Source organism: Rhinolophus hipposideros, assembly GCF_964194185.1.
Source record: "Rhinolophus hipposideros genome assembly, chromosome: 4".
Classification (NCBI taxonomy): Eukaryota; Metazoa; Chordata; class Mammalia; order Chiroptera; family Rhinolophidae; genus Rhinolophus; species Rhinolophus hipposideros.
The window spans coordinates 1872382-1895372 of NC_138050.1; the positions used below are offsets into that span (position 1 = coordinate 1872382).

Sequence of the window (22991 nt, forward strand, 5' to 3'; positions counted from 1 at the left end):
AACACTTCTACTAGTTTCTTTAAGACAAGGAGATAAGCCCAGTATACCCGGAATGGTAACAAAACAGATATAAAGTGATGCGTTTGAGAGTATGGCCTCATGCCTGCCACTCCCAAGTTTTTGTCCTTTGTCCCCGCTGGGAAGAATGTGAGCAGAGCTTTTCCTGTTAGGCGCGAGCGGAGATAGGCGAGGAACGTGTACGCTGTTTCCCGCCAGTTTCCATCGTGTGGACATCTCTACCGTAAAGATGGTCAATGTGCCCAAAACCCGAAGGACCTTCTGTAAGAAGTGCGGAAAGCATCAGCCTCACAAAGTGACCCAGTATAAGAAGGGCAAGGATTCCCTGTATGCCCAGGGAAAGAGGCGCTATGATCGGAAGCAGAGTGGCTACGGTGGGCAGACAAAGCCGATTTTCCGAAAGAAGGCTAAAACCACAAAGAAGATCGTGCTGAGGCTTGAATGTGTTGAGCCGAACTGCCGATCCAAGAGGATGCTGGCCATTAAGAGATGCAAGCATTTTGAACTGGGAGGAGATAAGAAGAGAAAGGGCCAAGTGATCCAGTTCTAAGCTTTGAGATTGTTATTTTTGAGAAATATGTTGAAGGTTTAGAAAAACACCTGTACGAAAATAAATGCAGTGATATTCTTAAAAAAAAAAAAAAAAAAAAGAATGTGAGCAGAAGTGGGCATGGAGTGTGTCATGCAGGGTGTCATGCGGGATCTCTGGTCCCGCTCCCCACGTAAGAACACAGGACATGGTGAGGCCAAAAAGGAACACCCACGGAGCCATAGATAGGGGAGTCAGACCACTGTATTCTCGCTGGCGGCTGGGTTGGAGACACAGGAAACAGGAGCCACACGATGCGCAATCCGCCATCCGCTTCTCTGCCAACCTACTAACCAACCCCTTGCTAACTGCAATCTACTGCGCTAACTGCAATCCCCACTTGCCAGCCACCATCCACTGCTAGCATAGCCACGGCAGTTATGTTAGTGGCCAATGGCTCACTGGTTACAGCTGACGGCCAACTAGCCACAGCTGATGGCCATTCAATCACAGTTGATGGCCATTTACTACCTGAGCCAGCACCTTTCCATATGAGTCCGAGAGCCTGGAAACTGCACTCCTGGCTCTGTCCCCACAGGGTGTCTTAGGCCCGGGCCTCCAGGCTGCTCGACAGATGGGGTAGGAAGTCCCCACAGCTGCCCAGGGGTCTGTGCTGGCAGCCCCTGGCAGCCAGCTACAGAGTGGGCTTGGCCTTCTTTGAGCCACTGTGGGAGGAAGAATGCCCAGGCTGCCCTTAGCCTAGCTCTTGCCCAAGTCAAAGCCAGCCATTCAGCCCCTGATGTGTTTCAGGCCCCAAACCCCTTGGGTTCACTGACTATTGCCCCACCCCGTGGTGGGGCAGTGCAGGCCCTTGTGGGACAACTCTCCTGGATTAGTTCCCAGGTCTTTGGTAACCCAACCCAGTGATTCCTGACTTGCTGCTCCTCTATCTGCCCCAACTTTGTCCCTGTACCCAAAGCCCCTTTCTCTTCTCTTCTTCCCCAACAGACCTTAGAGAATCTCTTAAAACCTGAACCCAAATCTTTAGCTCTCTGTCGTGAGGGAGACCCTGCTCGCTGCACCATTTGTCATGCAAGGCGGCCTGTGGGGCCTTTGCTCCCGCTCCCCACATAAGAATGCAGGATGTGGCTAGGCCAAAAAGGAACACCCACGGAGCCATAGATGGGGCAGTCATACCACTATAGTCTCACTGGAGGCTGGATCTACACAATCTGCAACCTGCTGTCTGCTTCTCTGCGTGCCAACCAACCGACTAACTCCCCGACCAATGCAGCCACAGCAGTGATATCGGTGGCCAGTAGCTTACTGGTCACAGCTGACGGCCAACTAGTCACAGCTGATGACCATTCACTACCTGAGCCAGCACCTTTCCACGTGAGGCCAAGAGCCTGGAAACTGCTCTCTGGGACTCTGTCCCCACACTGTCCAACCCCCTAAAATTGTTCCTCTCTCCTGAGCAAGGAGGACGCTGTCTGGTGGGTGCGTCACTTCCTTTGTCATGGGTTGGTGCTTACAGCTACTCAACCCAAGGTCACAGGCTGGTATGAAGGTGAGCAGTTGTCCTTGTGCCCAGTCAGCCACACCCACTGCTCAGGCCACTGAGGGGCGGGGCACAGCCACTGCGTGGTCGTAAGCTGTTCTTCCACAGACTGTTAACAGAACAAGGAAGTAAGTTTGATGGGAAATAAACAGTTTCTAAAAAAAGTGCACATCTTTGTACACAAATCTTTTTCTGCTTCTCTAATTACATCCTTAAGAGCATTTTTAAGCCTCTTGTTACATTTTTCTAAATTGATTTCCTGGAAGGCTTTTGCCAATTCATACCCCCACGAGAGCATTAATTTCATAATACTTGTGAATGTTGTCTTTATTCTTTAAATATTGCACTTCTGTGTTTAGAGTAAATGTGTAACATGGCTTTTCTTTCATTCCAGAATCATGGCTGAGGCCCAAAGCCAGGGATCAAAGATGTTAAGAATTCACATTCTGGGAACCCTTGGGCTTACCTAGGAATGCGGGGGTGGGGGGGAGAACAGCCCACTCCATCCTGCTGCTCTCTAAGCCCTCTTACCTCTCCTGTCGCTAATCAGGAACCAAGTGCCACCAAGCAAGGGAAGAAAACTGGGAAAAGTCGGCTTGAGAGAGGGGAGGTGGGGAGCGCACAGTTGATTGTTTGGCTGGGCTGCTCCCCTGAAGTAAGATTGTGTCTCTTGAGTGGACTCTGTGAGTGATAACTGGACCCGAGGCAGCCAACTCAGAAGGCTGCCCCACTGGGCCGGGGTGGGGGTCTGCGGGACCAACGGAGGCAGAGGCTGTGCAAGAGGGCACACTGGGGCCAGACCCCTCATCTTGGCGGACTGTGCAGATTCACCCCTCATGGAGCCTCCACAGGCCCCTTCCCGAGGGAAGCTCCAGGTTTGGGGCCGCCTCACAAAACCCAGTCAGCATTAGCCAAAGGGGCAGGGATGACTGACAAGAGTGGGAGCCTATCATGAGGTAATGAAGTTGAAGCCCCAGAGCCCCTCACCCGCACGAGCCCATTTCCATTTTAATACTCCTCCTGAACAGTTTATCAATTTTTGTAGCTTCAGGTCTGGATCTGCACCTGATAGATGGTCACATAGGCGATCTCTGTCTCCCACACTCTTCTTTCTCTGATGCCAAAGATGCCTGAGGCTCACGTTCAAGAATCTGCCTAAAATGTCTGTAAGGAACTGGCCACCCAGTGGGAAAGGGCAGTTTGATTTGGGAAAAAGTTATTGGGGGATATTTATACTTTATGTTATGTTTCAATGGATTGACTCAACTAGATTCAAAAGTTACAAAAAGGTATACAGCTGTGGCTCCCAAACCGTATGCTGAGAAGCCTGGCACTCAGCACCTCACAGGGCTGACGGGCATTTCCGACTTCCCAGGACAGAATGCCGTCTGTCAGCACTCTAGCTACTCACTCAAGGCAGCTCAGCTTCAGCATTAGATCATACCACACTGTCTGCGAAGACACAGATTTTTGCAAAGCTGGGGTTCTGTGGGTGTGTGGTAAAAAGCAAGTAAGCACCGTGTGTATTTTCATTTCAAAAGTATTAAGATTCCATAACCTCCAAGTTCTCTTCTAATTTTAAAATATTATCTGTGATCCACAATTGGCTTTTTCTATGCACCAGTGGAGATAATCAGTAACTATACTTTTGCTTAACAAATATTTCCCGAGAGCCACTAACTTAGAAAAGACAAAATTTAGTAAAGTTGACTATAAAACAGACCCCACCAAAAAAAGAAAAAAAAATATCAGAAAGCACCCAGAAAACAAACTTTTGTGTCCAAGAAAAAGTACATTGCATAGTCACTTTTGGTGAAGGATAAGTAGGAATAATTTTGAAGCCCACGACATTGTTAAATAAAAACCTTCACAGCCCAAAGCTTTTTCCAAAGGAAGCATTTATGGAGCCATGTGCTAGCCAGAAAGGCTGGTCCTGGGGTGTGCAGTCTAAGCTACCAGCCACAGGGCTGGATAGAAAAGACCAACACGTCTGCAGTCCTGGGCGCTTTCATATATTATGTTTCAGGGAAGAAAGGTGTTAGTTTTGTTGAAAGAATTTACATTGGCTACACACAAGGGGGCTGGGAATAGGTGAAGGGCCTGTGGCAGTTGTGGGGACAGGGCCAGGAGTGCAGTTTCCAGGCTCTCGCCCTCAGGTGGAAAGGGGCTCACTCGGGTAGTAAATGGCCGTCCACTGTGATTGGATGGCCGTCAGCTGTGGCTAGTTGGCCGTCAGCTGTAAGCAGTGAGCATTTGGCCACTAATATAACTGCTGTGACTATGGTAGCAGAAAATGGGGGCTAGCAAGAAGATGGTGGCTGGGCTGGCAAGCGGCGGAGTGCGGGTTGTAGACAGTGTGGCTCCTGTGTCTCCAACCTAGCCGCCAGCGAGACTACAGTGGTATGACTCCCCTACCTATGGCTCCGTGGGTGTTCCTTTTTGGCCTCAGCATGTCCTGCGTTCTTATGTGGGGCATGAGAGCCAGACCCTGCATGACCCCCTGCGTGACAGCAGTTTTATAATAAGTGGGCGGTCTGAAAGGGAGAAACATTTACTACTTTTGACTGGTTATAGGCAACAGTCCTGTAAGTTCATGCACAAGAGGAACGAGGTGGCCTCTGGTGGTCTTTAACCCAAGCTCCAGCAGGCATCCAGGAATTGTGAGCAACCTATTGTTGCAGTGACATAAAAAAATAATAAAACCTCAAAAGTGTGACTTACTTATAACCAGGAAGAGGAAATGAATACAAAGATTTCAACAGCGGAAACTTAAAAACACTGAAATGAATTTGACTTCCTGTTGTTAAGCAAACTCAAAAAGTCTGGGGGCTTTGCTAGGAATAAATGACGAGGATTTATTCAAGGGTTCTAGGGTTTGCAAACCTGGTACACAGCTAGGCAAAAAACCAGAGTGTTTCAAAGGAAAAACTTGAGTTCTGATAGTACAAAGTCATTGTTGAGAATTATCTGTCCTGCTTTCTAAGCCCTAGGATGGGTCTAGGACGGTTCTCAGTCAGATGTGAGGCGCCTGAACGAGGGGCACCCGGAGGTCTGGTCAGGTCTAGTGGTCTGGACGATGGATGTCAGATAGGCTGGATGCGAGTCCTTCGGGGGGGAAGCGGGGTTATCTGGAGGTCTGGTTATGTTCGGCATTGACACAGGGCGGGAAAGTTCGAAAAGTTGAAGTTCCCGGAATACTTAAGAGAAACAGGGTCTTTCCTCATGCCACAACCTTCATGTTAATGTTGATAACTTTAAGCCGTTAAATGATAAAAATGTTAATGACTTCAGCAGCCTGGTTAAAGGGACTCCATTTTATGCACTCTCTTCACTTTCCTCACTGTGTAGTCCCAGGAAGCTGAGTAACACCGAAAGGCAGACGTTACAGGAGTGGGTGTCGGCTCACAACGAAACACACGTCTCATCCACACAAATGTGTCGAGTTAGAGCCCGAGTGAGCGCTGCGACGACGGCTGCGCAGGGCCACCTGCCCGCACGGGGAGTCACGAGGGGAGGCACTCGGCCGGCCGGCCGGCCCACACGGGCCCACCCGCGCTCCACCACGCAGCCGGCAGCCTCGCGGGCTCGCTGGTCAAGGGCCGCCCCGTTTCCCCGGTGGGAGGCAGCCTTGGCAAGGGAACATTGGCCTTCCCGCCGGGGTCGCAGGGCCTGCTGTCCCAGTCCGCCTGGCCACCTCTCGCAGGAAAAGGAGCGTTCCATTCGGAATGCGCTCTTTTGTGGCCAAGAGGGACGGAGGCTGGGACGCAAGACGCAAGCCTTCTGGAAGGCCGATCCGAGGACTCGCTCGCAAGGTGGTCCCCCACGCGGGGCGGAGCGTGGATCCCATAACGGAGGACAGCTCCGGCGTCCGGGTGGGGCCGGGGCGCATGGTCACCCGCCCCCGAAAACCCCAGGCCGGCAGCACGCATGCGCAGTCCTCGCCGCCAACCCGCCCGCTCCCTCCCTCCGGGTCCCCCGCACCACGCCGCCCAACGCCCCTCCCCGGCCCCGCCCCCACGCCGACCGCCAGAGCCACTCGGGAGCGCGTTGGCCTTCCAGGCGCGCTGATTGGCCGGCCGAGGCGCCTCTCCCAGAATGCAGCGCATGGCGCGTCATTGAAGAGAGACCATGATGGCGGCGGCGCTGGGCCCCCCTGAAGTGATCGCTCAGCTGGAGAACGCGGCCAAAGTTCTGATGGTGAGCGCGCCGCACCCTCTCCTGCCTCCGCGGCCTCCCGGCCCCGCCGTGCTCACCTCGCCGCCCGCTGGGCCTCCCCGGAGCCGCCGAGGAGAGGCGGCGCTGTGGCGCGGGGGTCTCCATCCTGCTCTCTTGCCGCGTCCTCTTCCTGGGGCTGCGCCTTCCGTGCTTGTGCGGCTGGGGGCACAGGGTCTCCTGGGCCGCCGTGTCCACCCGCATCTGCCCGCAGCCTGGGTATAGAGCCGGGGGCGGGCGCGGGGCCCTGCGCGTGCCGCTGGACCAGGTGCCCGGAGCGAGGGCCGGCCCGGCGGGAGCTGTGAGCAGCCTTCAAGTCCCCAAGCGCTTTCACCGGCTTCGGGGTCACCGCGGCGGCGGCACGTGGAGGGACAGCAGCCGGAGGGAGGGCAGTCTTTGGGACCAAGGTCATTGGGGCCACCCTTTGTCCGGTACTCCCCGTGGTCTCGCGTTCACTTCATTCTGGCCCCAACAGCTCTGAGAGGAGGTTCTTGACGCAGGGAGTTCGGGAAGGATGGAGGATAAAAGGCTTCCTCGCAGGGGCTGCCGTCGGGATAGGCTGGACTCAGCTACTTGTGAACTGTGTGTGTTTTCTGGCTCGGTTTTGCAGTTTGAATTGACTTCCGTATTTGTAGATTCTTTTTTTGGGGATTTCGAGGCTCATGTGAGTCCTTGAATTGATCCAGTCTTTGTAAGAATTGAATGCAGCCAGGTTTGTTACCTTTTTGGACTTTTTTCTTTACCTTTTGGTTCGAACATCACACTTGAAAATATTTGAACTGATTCTAGCACAGCTTGTAGTTCATTTATCTGGTGTTTTCCCACACAACACCAGACAGGCCATGAAATTCAGCTCATGGAATTGACGTGGCTAATAAAAAGGATTTAGGAGCGGCTGCATGGCTCAGTTGGTTAGATGGCTCAGTTGGTTAGAGCGGGAGCTCTGAACAACAAGGTTGCCCGTTCGATTACCACATGGGCCAGTGAGCTGCGCCCTCCACAACTAAATTGAAGACAAGCTGGATGGCACAGTTGGTTAGAGTGTGAGCTCTCAGCGACAAGGTTGAGGGTTCAATTCCCACATGGGATGGTGGGCTGTGCCCCCTGCAACTAAGACTGAAAATGGTGACTGGGCTTGGAGCTGTGCTGCGCCAGCCGTCCACAACTAGATTGAGGGACAACGACTTGGAGTTGATGGGCCCTGGAGAGACACACAGTTTCCCAATATTCTGCAATAATTTTTTTTTTAAAGGGGGTATTAAAAAAAAAAGGATTTACTTGCTTCATTATAACCAAAGTTAAGTGAAACATTTTGTCACAAAACTGAATAGACAAGTTTTCAGTCTTGCAAATTAAGTCCACAAAAAACTGTGTAGCTAGTATCCCCCTTAATACAAAGTTCTTAAGATCCCTGGCAGGGCATTTCCTGAAATACCTGAAAATTTTCTAGGAGCCCCATTTTCATTAGACTCTGGAAGGAGTATGTGACCCAAACCGCACTGCTTTAGTTCTTACATTGATAAGAGAAAATCAGTGTCCATTATTGGCCTGAATATTACGATTTATGCTTGCCAGTGCCTCCTTCTTCCCTGGGAAAGCTAATTTTATCATCTGTAAGGGAATAGCTGAGAGGAATAGGAGTAAATACTGTTTATTGAGTGCATACTGTACGCCAGACCTTGTGCTTGGTGCTTTGCATACTTTAGTACTCCTTGCAACAGCTTACAAGTTTGAGAGAGAGAATTTAAATCACCTGAGTGGCTGAATTAGGTCTAGAACTCAGATCTGCCTGGCCTTTTAAAGCTGGATCACTTTCAATCTCGTCTCACCACCGCTCAAATATGTTGTGTAGGTATCTGTTTACAACTTTCAAATCTTTCCAGAGAAGAGTATTGGGAAAGATGTAATGTTATTAAACATAGGAAATTCTTATTTTTAGAAATTACTACTTAACATTTAAAAATGTTTACCAAAACTGTGTAAGAGGAGCAGTTACTGCATCATTTCCCAGTATGAAATCTGCATTCCAATTTGTTAGTGATGATCGCTTGCTGATTAAGTGCTGACTTTCTGAGAGGCACTGTACCTCTTTAATCCTCTGACTGTGAGGCCTCCATTCTCATTTGATAGGCTAAGGGATGGAGAGGCTAAGTAATTAACCCAAATTTTCCAGGAAACTGGCATAGTGGGGTCTCCAAGTCAGGTCTGTGTGTTACCAGTCTGTCATCCCTAATCTATAGAGTAGGGGACTAGGAAGCAGGAAAATGAATTCATTTGGGGTAGTTACAATTGTTAAATCTTCTTTACTTATGAAGCATTAAAATATTTTTTTAAAAATGGGTGATTTTATCATAAATCCATCTGTGGGTCATATGGCTGTCCATCTGATGGAAATTTTGTTTATAGAAAATTGCTATATATTTTAACTGTGAACATGTTTTGGGATTCAGAGTAATTAGTGATGTTCAGAATTATTTTTTGCTTAGTTTTTCCATTTGGTAGTCCATATATTTCATGAAACTAAGCACAAGAGTTTTAGTGTATACAACAATCTCAGAGATCTTTTAGTACAGATTTTAGGGAGTCCATGATGGATGTCAGAGGGAAATTGAAAGCAAATTTTGGGGTGGAAACATACGTTTTTTGGTAATGGGGCCTATAGCTTTTTATCAGGTTCTCTCAGGAAATAGCCTGAAAAATAAGAACCTAGTCTAAGCATTCTCCCTTCCATTCTACACATGGGGAAGCTGAAGTTTAGAAAGGTCAGAGTGACTTGTCAAAGGTAGGTCACAGAGATAAGTTAGAGATAAGAGAGATAAGTTAGAGATAAGACTGTATCAGATTTCCATTTCAGAATCATGTTGCTTCTCAGAGTCCACATATTATAATACTGTAAATGTTACATTTTTTACACTGATAGGAAGTTTTGAAATGTGTTTTCAGATGTTGCAGTTGCTTCACTGTGGACATGTTCACAGTGAAATAACATAAATTCAATGTTATTTAGGTTATCGGATGAGCTGTGAAATAAAGTAGTATGTCAGCCCTTTAGAATATTTATGGGTTTTATAGGTCTCCGCATAGTGACCCCCCTCTCCCAAGTAGTAAGGGAATATATTCTGTAGGTGCCTGTAAATACTGCTTAACTTTCTGATTCAAGACAGTGAGGTTACTTGCTAGAAAATAAATTTGAAGGAGAACAGACTAGAATGAAGAAGGACTTTTATAAATTAATAATGTATGCAGTGAAATGATCTAGTCTGAAAACATTGTGTAAATAGAGCATTTTAAAAATGCAGCCTGAAAATTTCGTTTCCAAAAAGATTCAGTTGTTGGCTTTTGCTTAAGATGCCTCACCCTACATTTTTGAGAGGATGTTACACATACCAGTCAGTCAAGCTGGCCGCACATCTGTGCTAACATTCTCAGCAGTGAGACCCTCTGTGAGAACGTAGCGGGTTACATTTACAGACCTGAAAATTTGTAGATACATTTTGTGCTATTTAAAAAATCGTAACAGCAATACTAGAACATGTTATTTATGTTTTAAAAATTTATTGGGGTGACAATTGTTAGTAAAATTACATCGATTTCAGAGGTACAATTCTGTATTACATCATCTATAAATCCCACTGTGTGTTCACCACCCAGAGTCAGTTCTCCTTCCATCACCATATATTTGATCCTCCTTACCTTCATCTTCCACCCCCCACACCGGAACATGTTATTTTAAAGCATGTCAATAACACAAATATACAGAATAAAAAGTGAGTCTCCCCCATCTCCCTTTCCCTTCTTCCTCAGTAATTCATACTGAATTTGAATATACTTCAACCTTTTTTTCTATGCTTTTACAATATATATGATTTTCTTTTTGCATAAATGACATACTATAAATATTATCCTTGATTTAAGAAAAACAATCTTAGAGATTCTTTTCTGAATAGTAAGAAATTTAGGCTGTGCAGAAAGGTGTATAGGGGAAAGTAAAAGTTTCCTGAGCTCCGATTCCCTCCTAAGAGGTGACTTTGTTCCGTATCCATATTAAGAATCTCTAAGCACCCATACATGATGTTTTCAAATGTACTTTTTTACATAAATGAGGTTTATGTAAAAGATCCATGTCGTCCTGTACTTTTCTTTGCTCACCTTATTGTGGGTGAATTTTGAAGGAAGCTTGTTTTCATTTTTTTTTTTTTTTGGTGACTAGAATGTAGGATGTGTTTTGATTTTAGAGACACCATGATGGCAAAGTTTGGTATTCCTCCAGTATTAATATTGCATCCGTTTAAACTGTAAACCCAAAAGGTGCTCTATTTCTTTGCCTTGAGTTTCCTTGGTTTTGTTTCCCTGGTACCCGTGGGCTGTTCGGGATTGCCCTCAGTGAGTGATGATAGAAGATAGTGCAGAGCACATCTGTTAACTAATACTTTGTAGGAAAGTAATTGCATGTATTGGTTTTAAAACTGGAATGGACTGGTTTTCATGGTTTTTACTGTAGTGGAATTTGGTTAATGTTTTGAAAGCACCTGCAAAGCTGTAGTGCTGTACAAAAATTCTTACCGCTTTTTTTGATTCTCACACCAGTCCTGTGAAGTAAGTAGGAGAAATATTCTTAAACTTTGTAAATGAGAAAATCTGAAAGTCAGAGATGGTTAGAGATTTGCATGTGGTTATATAGCTGGTTTGGATCTGGAATTCAGTCTTTGGCCATTCCTTCATTCTAGAGCATTTCTTCTGTATGTGTATGGGAGGTACACAGCTGTGTATGCTGAGACAAGAGAAAGACCTTGTTTGCAAGGAGGGAGAAAGGCGAAACTGTATGCAATTGTTAGGTAAAGTTTAGAAGAGAAGTATATCTTGGTGTTCTGTGAGAGTGCAGAGGTGGGACGTCTATCTCAGGATGAGGTGGGCAATTAGAAAGGGCTTGAAACAGGTGAGCCTTGAGCTGAGAGCCAGGAAGGACAAATTGGAGCTTTCCAGTTGGATGGGGTATCGCGGCAACGGGCCCTGTCGGTACCAAGACCTAGGAGAGCCAGTGTGTTTGGGAACATTGGAGCATTTACTTAGTAGGTATTTACTGAGCTCCTCTATGTATGAGGTACAATGCTTTCATTTTTTTTGTAATCAGCAATGCACATGTCATAAAATTAAGAGTTTTGATTATAGCATTTACTTATTGGAAAAACGCATTATATTCAGTAAGCATTTTTATTTCAACGTTGTCTTTTAGTCTCTGCTGTAACACTGGATATTAGAAAACTGGCACTAACAGAATTCTTTTTCTCAAAAAACTAATTAGCGGGAAGTTTCTATTTAAAATTCAATTATGTGTATTCTGCAGTTGATCTTGTGTCAAACTCAGCTAATTGGAACATAGCCAGTGGTCCAGAGAAGAAATGTGAAAAGACCTTTGAAATCATCCATAGTTACCTAAACGGCAGTTCATAAAATTTAACAGCACTTTGTGATTAAAAATTCAGTAAACTAGGAATTGATAAAAATACAAAGAAACCCCAAAAAACACCAGTTCTTCGAAACCACTAGTAAGTGGTGATATTCTTGAGTAAAGGAAGTCCTAATGTAAGGATTATTTAACACCTCTGGAGGTCCTAGCTTATAACAGCAAGAAAAGAAAAAGGAGTAAGTGCAAATATTGGAAAGAAAAGTAACAAAAGATGTTTCTTTGCAGGTGATATTCAGAAAACAAGTCAAGGGAAATTAACAAAAACTTTCAGAACCAACAGTTGTTTGGTAAGGTGGCTGAATAAACCATTTGCAAAATTTCCTTTATTCCAATAATGATCAGTTTAAGAATGGAAAAGAGCTCTCAACATTAGGAATAAAATCTGTTAGGAATAAATTATAGGACCCTATTGAATAAGGAACATTTTTTTTTTAAAGAAAACTAGCCAGTTAACAAAGAAAAACAACAACAAATAAAAACCAAAAGAGAAAAACAACAGTCCAGCTTATTTGAAGAATATAGAAGATCAGAATTAAATGAAGTCCATGTTTCTTTGTCCAAAGATTCAGTCTGGTTAAGGTGGCAGTTCCACCCTCATTAATGTAGAGATTGAATGTGACATCATTCAGAATTCCTCTTACCTTCTCACCCTTTTTTTTTTTTTCTTCTCACCCTTTTTTGAGGTGGGAAAAAAACTTGACTAATTAATTAGAAAATATATCTGGAAGAATAATTGGATGAGAATAACAAAATTAAAAAGAAAAATGAAGGGTTTGGAGGACTTGGTGTACCAATTATTGAAATGTACTCAAAGGCTACAGTAGTTGAAACATTGTAGTACTGTCATTGGAAAAGAATAGAAAGCTGGAACAGAATAATCCAGAAACTGATTAAAATGATGTTTCAAACTGTAAAGGTGTGGGGAAACAGACGGTGCTAGTGGAAGTATACAAAGGTGCAAGTTTTTGTTCGGTAGTTTGGCACTAAATTACCAAAACCTTAAAAATCTCCATGTCTTTGGTCCCATCTGTTTGTTTCACCTCTTGCCTTACTCAGTCTCTGGAAATACTTGCACGTACACTAAAATGTTTACTGTAGTATATATGCCTTCCAGTAGCAAAGAACTGAAACAATGTGAATATCTAGTTGGAAGAAATTTTTAAATTGTGGTATTATGAAATTTTATGGAACTCTCAAGAAGTGTGGATCGAATATGGAGTAGTATTTTTTCCTAATAGAAAGATCTGAATGGACATAGAATGATGCTCAAAATAAATGAGGAAAAAGTACAGGATGCACGATCTGTTGTTTTCCAAATTAAAAGAAAAATCTCGTATATATTTGTATATGCATAGAAACATAATGGGAAGATATAGTATACTAAACTTTTAAGAATAGCTGTATAGGGATTGGAAGTGGCAAGAGTCCTCAATTTTAAAGTTTTAATATAGTTTGAATTTTTCACAATACAAAACATTGAATCACAAATAACAAAATTTTGATAAAATTGAATGTTACATGTGTTTTTAAAATCTATGGCTACTTTCTTGAATGCTATAATTTTTATCTCAAAGAAAATGAAAAGCTGTATCATAGCTCAGACTGAGTAAAGACTAGATTTGTGGTTTTGTGTTTGAGTTAGGTTGTTCTTTATTCTACAAATCGTTTCATCACTGCTAGTTAGGCACAACCTTGCTAGCAAAGAAAGGGAAAAAAAATGTCTTTTGAGAAGGAGCTACTATGTTTCCCTGAAAATAAGACCTAGCTGGACAATCAGCTCTAATGCATCTTTTGGAGCAAAAATTAATATAAGACCCGGTCTTATTTTACTATATAGTATAATATAAGACCAGGTATAATTAATATGATATATTATGACATAATATGACATAATATAATGTAATACGGATCTTATATTAATTTTTGCTCCAAAAGACTCATTAGAGCTGATTGTCTGGCTAGGTCTTATTTTTGGGGAAACAGGGTATTAGAAAACCAGTAAACTTTATTCTGAAGAAGAGATGGCCAAGCTTTATTCACTTATAATTGTGGGAAAAATTAGGCCCACTATAAAGTGACAAAGAGATTATTCGAGAGTAGGGGCATAATCGTTCTTGGTGGTTGTTATAACTGCAGACTCCTCTGTCCTAACTAATGGTTCTGACTTACTAGGCCGAGTCTCACCTCACTCTGACAGCTTTCTGATTTTCTAGGGAGGTTCTGAGAGCTCAGCAGAGTTCCTGGCTGCACCCCAAAGTCCAGCCCGCGGGGTTCTTATTGCTGTCTCTGTGTCCCAGCCAGGCTGGCCACATAATTTGCAGTGCCCCTTATTCAAAAAGCAGGAAAAGTTTCAGAGGTTTTAAAGTAGAAAGCTTTTTCCTTAAAAATTTCCTTAAAAATATTTTATTACTTACAATATTAATAGGAGTAATATGCTTTCTAAGTAACAAACTTACCAATTTCAAAAGTAATATTTTGGTATCATAATTTTGTACAACACAAAAATAATGCCTTGTGTGATGTATTGATTGATTGGAAGATATTTTTGGCTTGCTTTTATACAAATGCATTAGGCCATGAAAATTTTTACTTGTAGCAAGTTTATTCTCAGTGTAATTAGCAGTGATGTCAGTTGCTCTTGGCAAACGCAAGACTGCGCATTGTTTCTGGTACTTTTTTATTTGGAGGAGGGTCTTCCTTGGATGCAGCTGTTACTAACTAGAGCAGCTGTATTTTATAGGCTGGGAAGATGTTGGGATACATTTTTGATCGATTATTTACAAATAGAAATTTTAGTACATTTAGAGCTGATGATTCTTTCAGAACATTTTTTTTCTAAAAAGATTTAACTCTTGTATGAGTTTGAATTTAATTTTAGGTGTATATTTATTGCTTCTGAGAACTCTTGTTACTTGGACAAGTCATACAGGAAACCCAAAGTAGCTTAAATGATTTGCATGTCATTAGAAATGCCTGCTTATGTTGTTGACATCCTGCCATTGCATCAATTATAAGAAAAAAGTAAAATTGTCTTCCTTGTTAATAAATGGCACGTCCAGAGCTTTATATTAAAATAGCATTCTTTTTCATAGAATGTGACGACCTTTCAATTTAAGTTCTATTTCTACGCCTGTAGATACTTGCTTTGCTGTAGCAGCTTTGGAAACCAGAGACTCTCAACTCCTTGAAGAATTCTAACTTCCTGAAATACTTTATCGTGCTGCCCCGGGCGCACTTCTTGTTTTTAATTTTCGGACAGAGTTGACTGCTTGAGTTCCTGTCAGGCTGGACTTAGTCCTTGTTCAGGAACCTCGGGGACCTACTGCATGGGGACATGCCAGCTGCTCCCACTGTGGGTCCTGGTGGCTGCCAGTGCGGCCCCACTGTCACCTTGGAGGTCAGTGCACCTGCGCCTGGCCACCAGCCTGTCTTCACGGCTTCCACAGGCTCCATTGTTCCATTGGGCTTCACTTACAAATCACAAGTGCAAGGGGAAAATCATTGAGAATTTCAGGGTGGGACAGCAGAGTGTGAGACCAAGCATGGGGCCTTCTAAGAGCTGGGCCTGATGCAGCTGCACAGGCCACACTGATGAATGGCTGGCCGTGGGCTCTGGTCTGTCGCATTTGGTCCCCTCCTGCAGAACCTTACAGGCAGGGATTCCCTTGGCTCGGAACACACTGCTCCCTGTTTGGCCTAGTTAACATTTAAGTCTTCAGATCGCAATGCTGTGGTTCACTTCGTCAAAAAAAAAAAAAAAAAAAAAAAGCCCGACCACTCTGAACTAGGTAATTCTTTTTCATAGCACCATTGGCTTTGGTACCTGCATGACACCTGCACCTTTGTGCTGTTTGTTTGATTCTGTGATTGACTCCTCTGCTGGGTAGTAAGCCCTGAGGACAGGGCTTCTGTTTGTTTCTGCTTGTTGACTCACTGTGTGTCTGCAGCGTGGAGCACATTGCCGGCACATGGGGAGCCTTTGATAGTAATTTGTGGGCCCCAGTGTCTGAGCAGACTGCCGCGGGGGACGCATATAGTGCGGTGGTGGGTTCAGAGACCCATCCCCGGGTCTGAGTCGGGGTTCTGGGACTGCTTTTGTGGTGAGGCTGTGGGTAAGTGTTTATCTTTCCAGTGTGTTAGAACCTTCCGCAGTCACCTTTTCTCTGCGTCAGCCGCACCGTCTCTCATCCCTCCCCTGTGCTGTCACAGGGCCCTGCACGTGCTAGGCCCTCTGCCTGCAGTGCCCTTCGTCACGTTCACCTAACCCTCTGGGAAGCCTGCACATGTGCCCTGAAAGGTGAAACTCACCTGTCCTGCACTTAGAGGGCTATGTGGCTGTCACCTACCACATTTGGAATTTTACTTTTATTTGTGTGATTATTTAATGGGTCCTGGTCTCCCTTGCTAGACTCTAATGTGTATTAGTTAAGGATCTTGTTTGCACGTAGTAGTTCCTCAGTGATATTTGTTGACTGAAAAAAAATGAATAAATGAGGAAGGCAGGGGTATGAGATGAGCCTAGGGCGACATGCAGGCTGCCTTATCCTAAGGCCTCAGGTGCTGTGATAATCATCTGGATTCCCCCAGTAGTGTAACTGGTCAGACCTGCGCTTTCCGCGTGACAGCAGCAGGGGGAAAACCTGATCCAGGGGAAGCAAAATCAGTTAGGAGGCTCTTGACCTGGTTCAAAAGGAGATGATGAAGTTCTGAATAAAGCCAGGGTAGGAGGGCATATCTTAATATTCTCAAACAATTTTTAATGCCAAAGTGACTCTTATAGTAGAGGGAATACATATATGTGGGGGAAGCTGGGGAGTCCCCCCAACAGCTTGTATAAGCTCAGAATTTCCCAACTTCTGTCATAAAAAATAATAGAAATTTCATTCTAATCTATAATATATCCATGTTTTAATATAAGATTATTTGGCCCCAATCCAAATAAGATTAATAATTTTGGAAAGCTGGTCTGTCTTATTTTGTGGTTTGGGGGCAGGGGTTAGAGAACAAGTCTGTGGAGTGACAGTGACCTAATCAGATGTGATACTAGAACACTCACCCTGTTGGCTGCGCTAGGAAGCGCACGTGGAGAGTGGAAAGAAATGTCAGGCCTGAAAGGCAGTGCTCCACGGAGGGTCTGGAGCCAGCCGGCCTGCGACTGGCCGGGTAGCATTTGGCAGGTCATTTAACCTGCGTGTCTGTTTCTTCCTCTCTAAAATAGGAAGATACAGTTAATGTGAAGATTAAATGATTTCATTTACGTTGAAAGGGAAGTGTTTAGTATAATGCCTGGCACAAAGTAAATACTCTATAAATGCTGTTGTTTTGTACTTTAATGTATCTGGGAACATTGCATCAAAGCCTGTAAATTAAGGTAACCTTATAGTAAGCGCTCACCAACTACTTGTTGTGTTAAGCAAATGTCGCCTAGAGGAGTAGCTGACAGAGCTTCTGCGGAGAGGGAGCTTTCTGTGTCTTCACTCTCCATCGTGGTAGCCAGGAGCCACATCTCACTGAAGCATTGGAAATGTGGTGTGAGCACTGGAGGAGCTCCCCACTGCAGCCACAGGTGGGGAGTGGCGGCCACACTGGGCAGCACAGCTCAGAGTGTGACTGCCTGTCTCTGCGTTCATCTTCAGGTTTGTAAATAATGATTCCAGATTTCAAGTCATCCTCGTAGCTTCTGTCATTCCTTCTGCTTGGTGCTTTCCCACTGTCAAAATGAATACTGATCCGAGATAGCAGACGCACCTTTAGGAGCTTCTTTCTTATTGTGCTGATTCCGTTCCTTGCATTAGAATCATCACAAGACAATACTTTTGAAAACATTGATGACACATATATTGATGAAAATAGCCATATTTTTTGCTTCATAATTATGTCATTTTTATTTTTAGATTTATAAATTCTAAATAGAATGATTAAAACAATGAATTTTTCATCACCTTCATATATACACCTACCTTTAACATTTGTCCACTTATGAACTGTATCATCAAAGTGTGTTACAGACATAAAGGAATACAGAATACTGTCAAATGTCCTTTTAGCAAAACAAGTTGGATCAGGTTCTTGTCACAGAATACAGTAGTACCTTGGCTTTCGGATGTCTCCGTTGACGAACATTTCAGTTTATGAATGCAGTAAATCCGAAAGTAAGTGCTTTGGGTTTTCGAACACACCTCACGCGGCTTCCACTGAGTGCAAGATCCTGAGGCCTAGGCTGTTTTCGAACGTTTCAGATCTCCAACGGTCTTCCGAATGGCTTATGTTCGAAAACCGAGGTACCATTGTAGTGGGTAATGAATAATGAAGTATCTCTCCCCCCGCCCTGCCCCCTTTCCTCCCCTCCCCCTCCCCCCTTTCCCCTCCCGCTCCCCTCCCCCCTTTTCCCCTCCCGCTCCCCTCCCCCCTTTTCCCCTCCGGCTCCCCTCCCCTCCTTTCCCCTCCCGCTTCCCTCCCCCCTTTTCCCCTCCCGCTCCCCTCCCCCCTTTCCCCTCCCGCTCCCCTCCCCCCCTTTCCCCTCCCGCTCCCCCCCTTTCCCCTCCCGCTCCCCTCCCCCCCTTTCCCCTCCCGCTCCCCTCCCCCTGAACTCCAGTTCAAGCCATCGTTTCTCAGTCTGGTGGTGTAGGACCCAGCTCCCTGACTCATTCTGGTATTATGAGCCTTGCACCCCCCTCTGGCTGAGGCTGTCCATCGCCTGTCATCTGCTCACAGCAGCACAAGGAATCTCTCCCCAACCTCCGGCTGCTCACGGCAGCCCAGCTCCAGGGAGAGCTGCTGTTCACAGTCTTAACTGTAGAGGGCGCAGCTCACTGGCCCGTGTGGGAATCCAACCGGCGATCTTGGCGTTAGGAGCACGGTGCTCCAAAGACCTGAGCCACCGGGCTGGACCCATGAAGTAATTCTTGTGTAATGATCCCAATTTGTTTTTTTCTTAAATAGTTTGCCCTTAACACTGAGGGTCCCAGATTTATGTGGAGGGACGCCCGCCTTAGGGCCCGGCTATATCTCCTGCACTGTGGGCAGCTGTCATGATGGAGACCCCAGGTCACTCAGGGTTCACAGGTATCTTAGGGTGTATGCCTGTGTGCTTGCTTTCATCTTGGGATGCCTTCTTTTGCTTCCCGTTTAGGTTCTGAGGATTCCTTAATTTCTTGTAAGCTCAGCAAAGCATTAACTTTTTTTTGAAATATTCACTATTTTTATTTGGTTTTAGCAGAAGAGTTGTTCAAGGTGTCTAGTCAGCAGTACCACTGGCATTGGAAGGCCCACTCATTTAAAAAGTAACGCAGTGTATCCTTCAGCATTTACATTTAGATAGGAGCTCCAGAGGTTTAAGGAGAGGTTATAGATAGAAAACTGAAAATTGAGCAAAATCTTATTATTAACTTAAAATATTTCATGAATGAATCAGACTATCAGTAAACATGTTTTCGGCTGGTACAAGTTTCCTCATCTGTAGAATGGGTATTACAGTCTCTACCCCATAGGGTTGTTGTGAGGGGTAGTGAGATCCTTTCTTTTCTTTCTCTCTATGTATCTGTCTTTTACATTATACCTCATTGTTTATGAAATCTGATATTTTATAAATGGACTACCACTCTTTGTTATATCAAAATTATGTTCAGAGCCGTACTTTATTAAGTGTGTGCATATCAGGGTGTCCAAAGACAGTTTGCTTTAGGGACTATTTTGTATAAGTAGCATATTAGTTTGCAAAATTCTGCCTGTGTAGTGCTTTTCACGGGTGGTGAGAGGAAAGAATGTGTAACTCAGAAATTCCCTGGGTAGCCAGTAGCTGATTTGCATTCCCAGCAGTGTTACCTGAGGTAGTGTTTACTAGCATGTGGTGTGTTCAGGTATAGTCAACAGGTATTTGTGACAAAATATCTTGTAGAAACACAAACGTGAGTTGTTGAATTAGAGGAAATGGTGGGAATGAAGAATTTGCATGGAAGGATAAGTATATTTGTATTTAGCATAGTTAGCTGTTCACAGTATGTTATTAATAAAGCCTTTAAAATATTCAGTAACAATTCTTTTTTGGAAATGTTTGTATTTTTATCTAGAGAGCTGTAGAGGGCGCTCTATCATTAAGAATAGTACTGTGAACTGGCTTTAACTAATGAGAATTCCTTTAGGCCAGAGCATCAAAGTTAGTTAATTTCTCTTGGATGCACATCTTTCTTTTGCTATTTTAAAAGAAATTAGAATGACTAATGTTGCATAATTGACATAGTTTATAATGAATATTGATCTAATGTACTTGGTTGCAAATGTTTTTCATCTTCCAGATTCTTCGAATATAGTTGAAATTATGATTTTCCTACTTTATTTTGGTTACAATCACAAAGGTTTATTTTCCTCCCATCTGCCTTCTCTCTCCCCTCCCAAACTGAGAATTTTGATATTTTGATTGGTAGGCTTTACCAGCAGCCTCTTCTCTTCAGGTAGGTCAAAGACAACCGAGCCACGTTAGGGGACTGTGTACAAAGGTAGGTCTAGTTCGGAGGGCGTTCTCTCTAGAGGGAAGATCGTTAGAACAGAATGGAATTTAAAAACCTGACCAGACTTCAGAAGTTGTTTTGTTAAGACATGTCTGGCCTTTTTACTGATTATTATTCAGAGAGGAGTTCTGTAAAGTCCAGGCTTTACTGTTCACTAATTTTTCTGGTTTAGTGGTGATTTTAGAAAACTTGAGAAGAATTATCTGATAATACTTCTATCTTAAAAGGACTGCTTTTAGAAATCAATTTTTAGTAACTTTGGATTCACCAGTGCTAAATAATTTCAAAATTATTTGAACCAGTCAAGTTAGATGGAGTGGTATATTTTAGAATAAAAGACAGTAAATTAGCTGTGTTTTTCAAAAGTACAAAAAATAGTTAGGGAAGTATCATTTCTAAAATGTAGGCAACTGAAGAGGATTCTGACCCAAACCTTGCCAGGAATTTCTTCCTTTTTCCTGAAACTGTTTTTATATTTGTGATGAAGTTTTATATTATAGTTCCTAAAAAAATGTAAGTAAGAATTTCTCCCGTTGCCCCCCAAAAGTGCCGGTATTTTCTCTTGTGGGTAGAAGGATTGCTGCTGTTCATGCTTTCTCATTAAACAAGTGTGCTCTGTTCTTTTGTTTGTTTCGTTTTAACTGTCAAGGCACCACCTTCCATGGTCAACAATGAGCAGCGTCAACACGCAGAGCACATATTCTTATCGTTTAGGAAATCAAAATCGCCATTTGCCGTTTGCAAGCATATTTTGGGTAAGTATTCACTTTACAGACATTTCTGTGTAATCAAACCTAGTTTTTCTGTCTTTAAAGTTAGATATTTTAAATTTCTTTTAAAGTAAGCAGGTTTGTACAGTTACAAGTTTTCATTAATGATCATTCTCCTGAAGTGGCTTTAAAGATAGTCCATATAGCCAGACAGAAAACTTTTCCTTTGGATTTTCCTCCCCTGAATATAATATCCAATAACTTGTTTTATTATTAACTGTAGCATGAAAGCTGTTAAGAATGGAGAAAAAAAATCTGATGTTTTTTCAGTTGTTTTCAAGTGTGATATCATTTATTTTAGGAAATTTACTGTATCTCATCCCACTATTTTAAAATTAAGATTGTTTTTGGAAATTTCTACATTTTCTTTTTTTTTCAATTGTTTTCCTTCTCCCCATAGATTTTCTTTTTTTTAACCATACAGTTTGTACTCAACTTGCTCAGTAAATATTCGTTTTATGTAGGTTATCACTGTATATCCTAAAATGAAGCATTGCTTTTTACTTTTGTAAAAAATGTTTTATAAGTACCTTATATGTGACATACGTACAGAAATGATCTCTTTCCAAAGATGGTATTTTCTAAGATACACATATATATAGTCTCCTGCCTTTAGATATTTTTCAATAATAAAAGTGAGAGAGATTCCATTGGTTATTGTTGTTTTATAACCTGATTATTATTGGCTGTTTTTCTTAATTGGAGCCATTTTTTTGTAACCCTATTTAAGGCTCTGAATGGCTGAGGTCTCCATGACCACAGAATTGGTTAGTTGAGTATTAGGAACTAAAACATCTGCCCTTTTATTCTTGTGCTTTTATTAAAACTTACCAGTACTCGGTTTGGTCTCCAGTTTGAGATTACCTACACTTCAAGTTGTCTGTTACAAATGCTCTGTGGAAGGGCTTGTCAGTGAGAATTCTCAGGTGGAGTTGCAGGAGCTGTTGTAGGGACTGTGACATTGGCTTAGGTTCCTCTTCTCACCTGTGAGGTGGGAATAATGATGCCATTGTCCATAATGGCTTCAGTTGTTGTGAGGTGCAAATGTAGGAACAAATAAACCACTTTGTAAACAGTCAGGTGAATGCCATGACCCCATTACGTCATTTCTCATGGTCTTTTAAAACTATGATAAGCTTCAAAACATGCTGTTTTCTGTTATCAAGAAGCTAGCAGTGGTGCAGAGCAGTCTGCCTCACTCAGGAGTTAGATCTCACCTTTAGAGGAACAGTTTCAATAACCACCTTTTAAATTCTAAATGAGGATTTAAAAAAATTTTTTTTTTGAGTGGTCAGTTTTTATACTTGGGTGAATTTGTTTCTGGCATTAAGAAAATTTGTTACATTGTGGAGAATACTTAACTTAGCATTAAATTAAGACAAGTAAAACTAAACATTAGGAACCTCAGTGTTACGGATTTAGGGAGGCTTGCTTCATCCTTACTGCCTGGAAATTGCTCAGCAAATAGATTTAGAAAACCATTGTGTTAAACTAGTCACTTAGTCTGGTTTTCATGGCGTTTGTTAAGTTCATTAGCTAGCGTTCCCGTCCGACTGTCTATTGTAATTCAGTTGTCACCCTGTACTAGTTGGGAAGTAGTCGACCTAAGTTATAAATACTGTAGAGTGTATTTGTATTCAGAGTGTATTTGTTTATGCCACTCTTTCCTTTTTTGAGTGTATACATTTTGTGAAGTACTGTTGCTTTGTTATGATTTGAGCTTGTTTGGAAAACTTGTTTTCTTGATAAAATTTCAAAAACCAGTATTGCTGGTTCCAGCCATGTGTTTGAAATTAGTTGGGTTTCGAAACACTAACTGTGTAAGAGGTTGAGGGCATGTGTTATGAGCATAATGGTTGATGTACTGCCCAGCCTGTGTTATGCTGATGCTGATTCTGAACTTCACAGACAATCTCTTACCTCCGTG

At 43.3% G+C, this 22991-nt stretch overlaps 2 protein-coding genes across 3 annotated transcripts in view; both read left to right on the plus strand.

Annotated features, from left to right (window-relative positions):
* Positions 1-206: 206 nt before the first annotated feature.
* Positions 207-568, plus strand: LOC308496684 (large ribosomal subunit protein eL42; the record flags this gene model as incomplete). Its single annotated transcript, XM_081046271.1, has 1 exon — positions 207-568. Exon 1 carries the CDS (start codon positions 248-250, stop codon positions 566-568), a length of 321 nt encoding a protein of 106 aa, XP_080902397.1. The 5' UTR covers positions 207-247.
* A 5637-nt stretch (positions 569-6205) lies between these two features.
* XPO4 (exportin 4) overlaps positions 6206-22991 on the plus strand; it is a 90545-nt gene continuing 73759 nt past the window's right edge. For both annotated transcript variants that reach the window (XM_081045892.1, XM_081045893.1), the window contains exons 1-2: positions 6206-6305; positions 20944-21049. In XM_081045892.1, the coding sequence (XP_080902018.1) occupies positions 6237-6305; positions 20944-21049 (175 nt within the window). In that variant the 5' untranslated portion in view covers positions 6206-6236. The remainder of the gene's footprint in view (positions 6306-20943; positions 21050-22991) is intronic.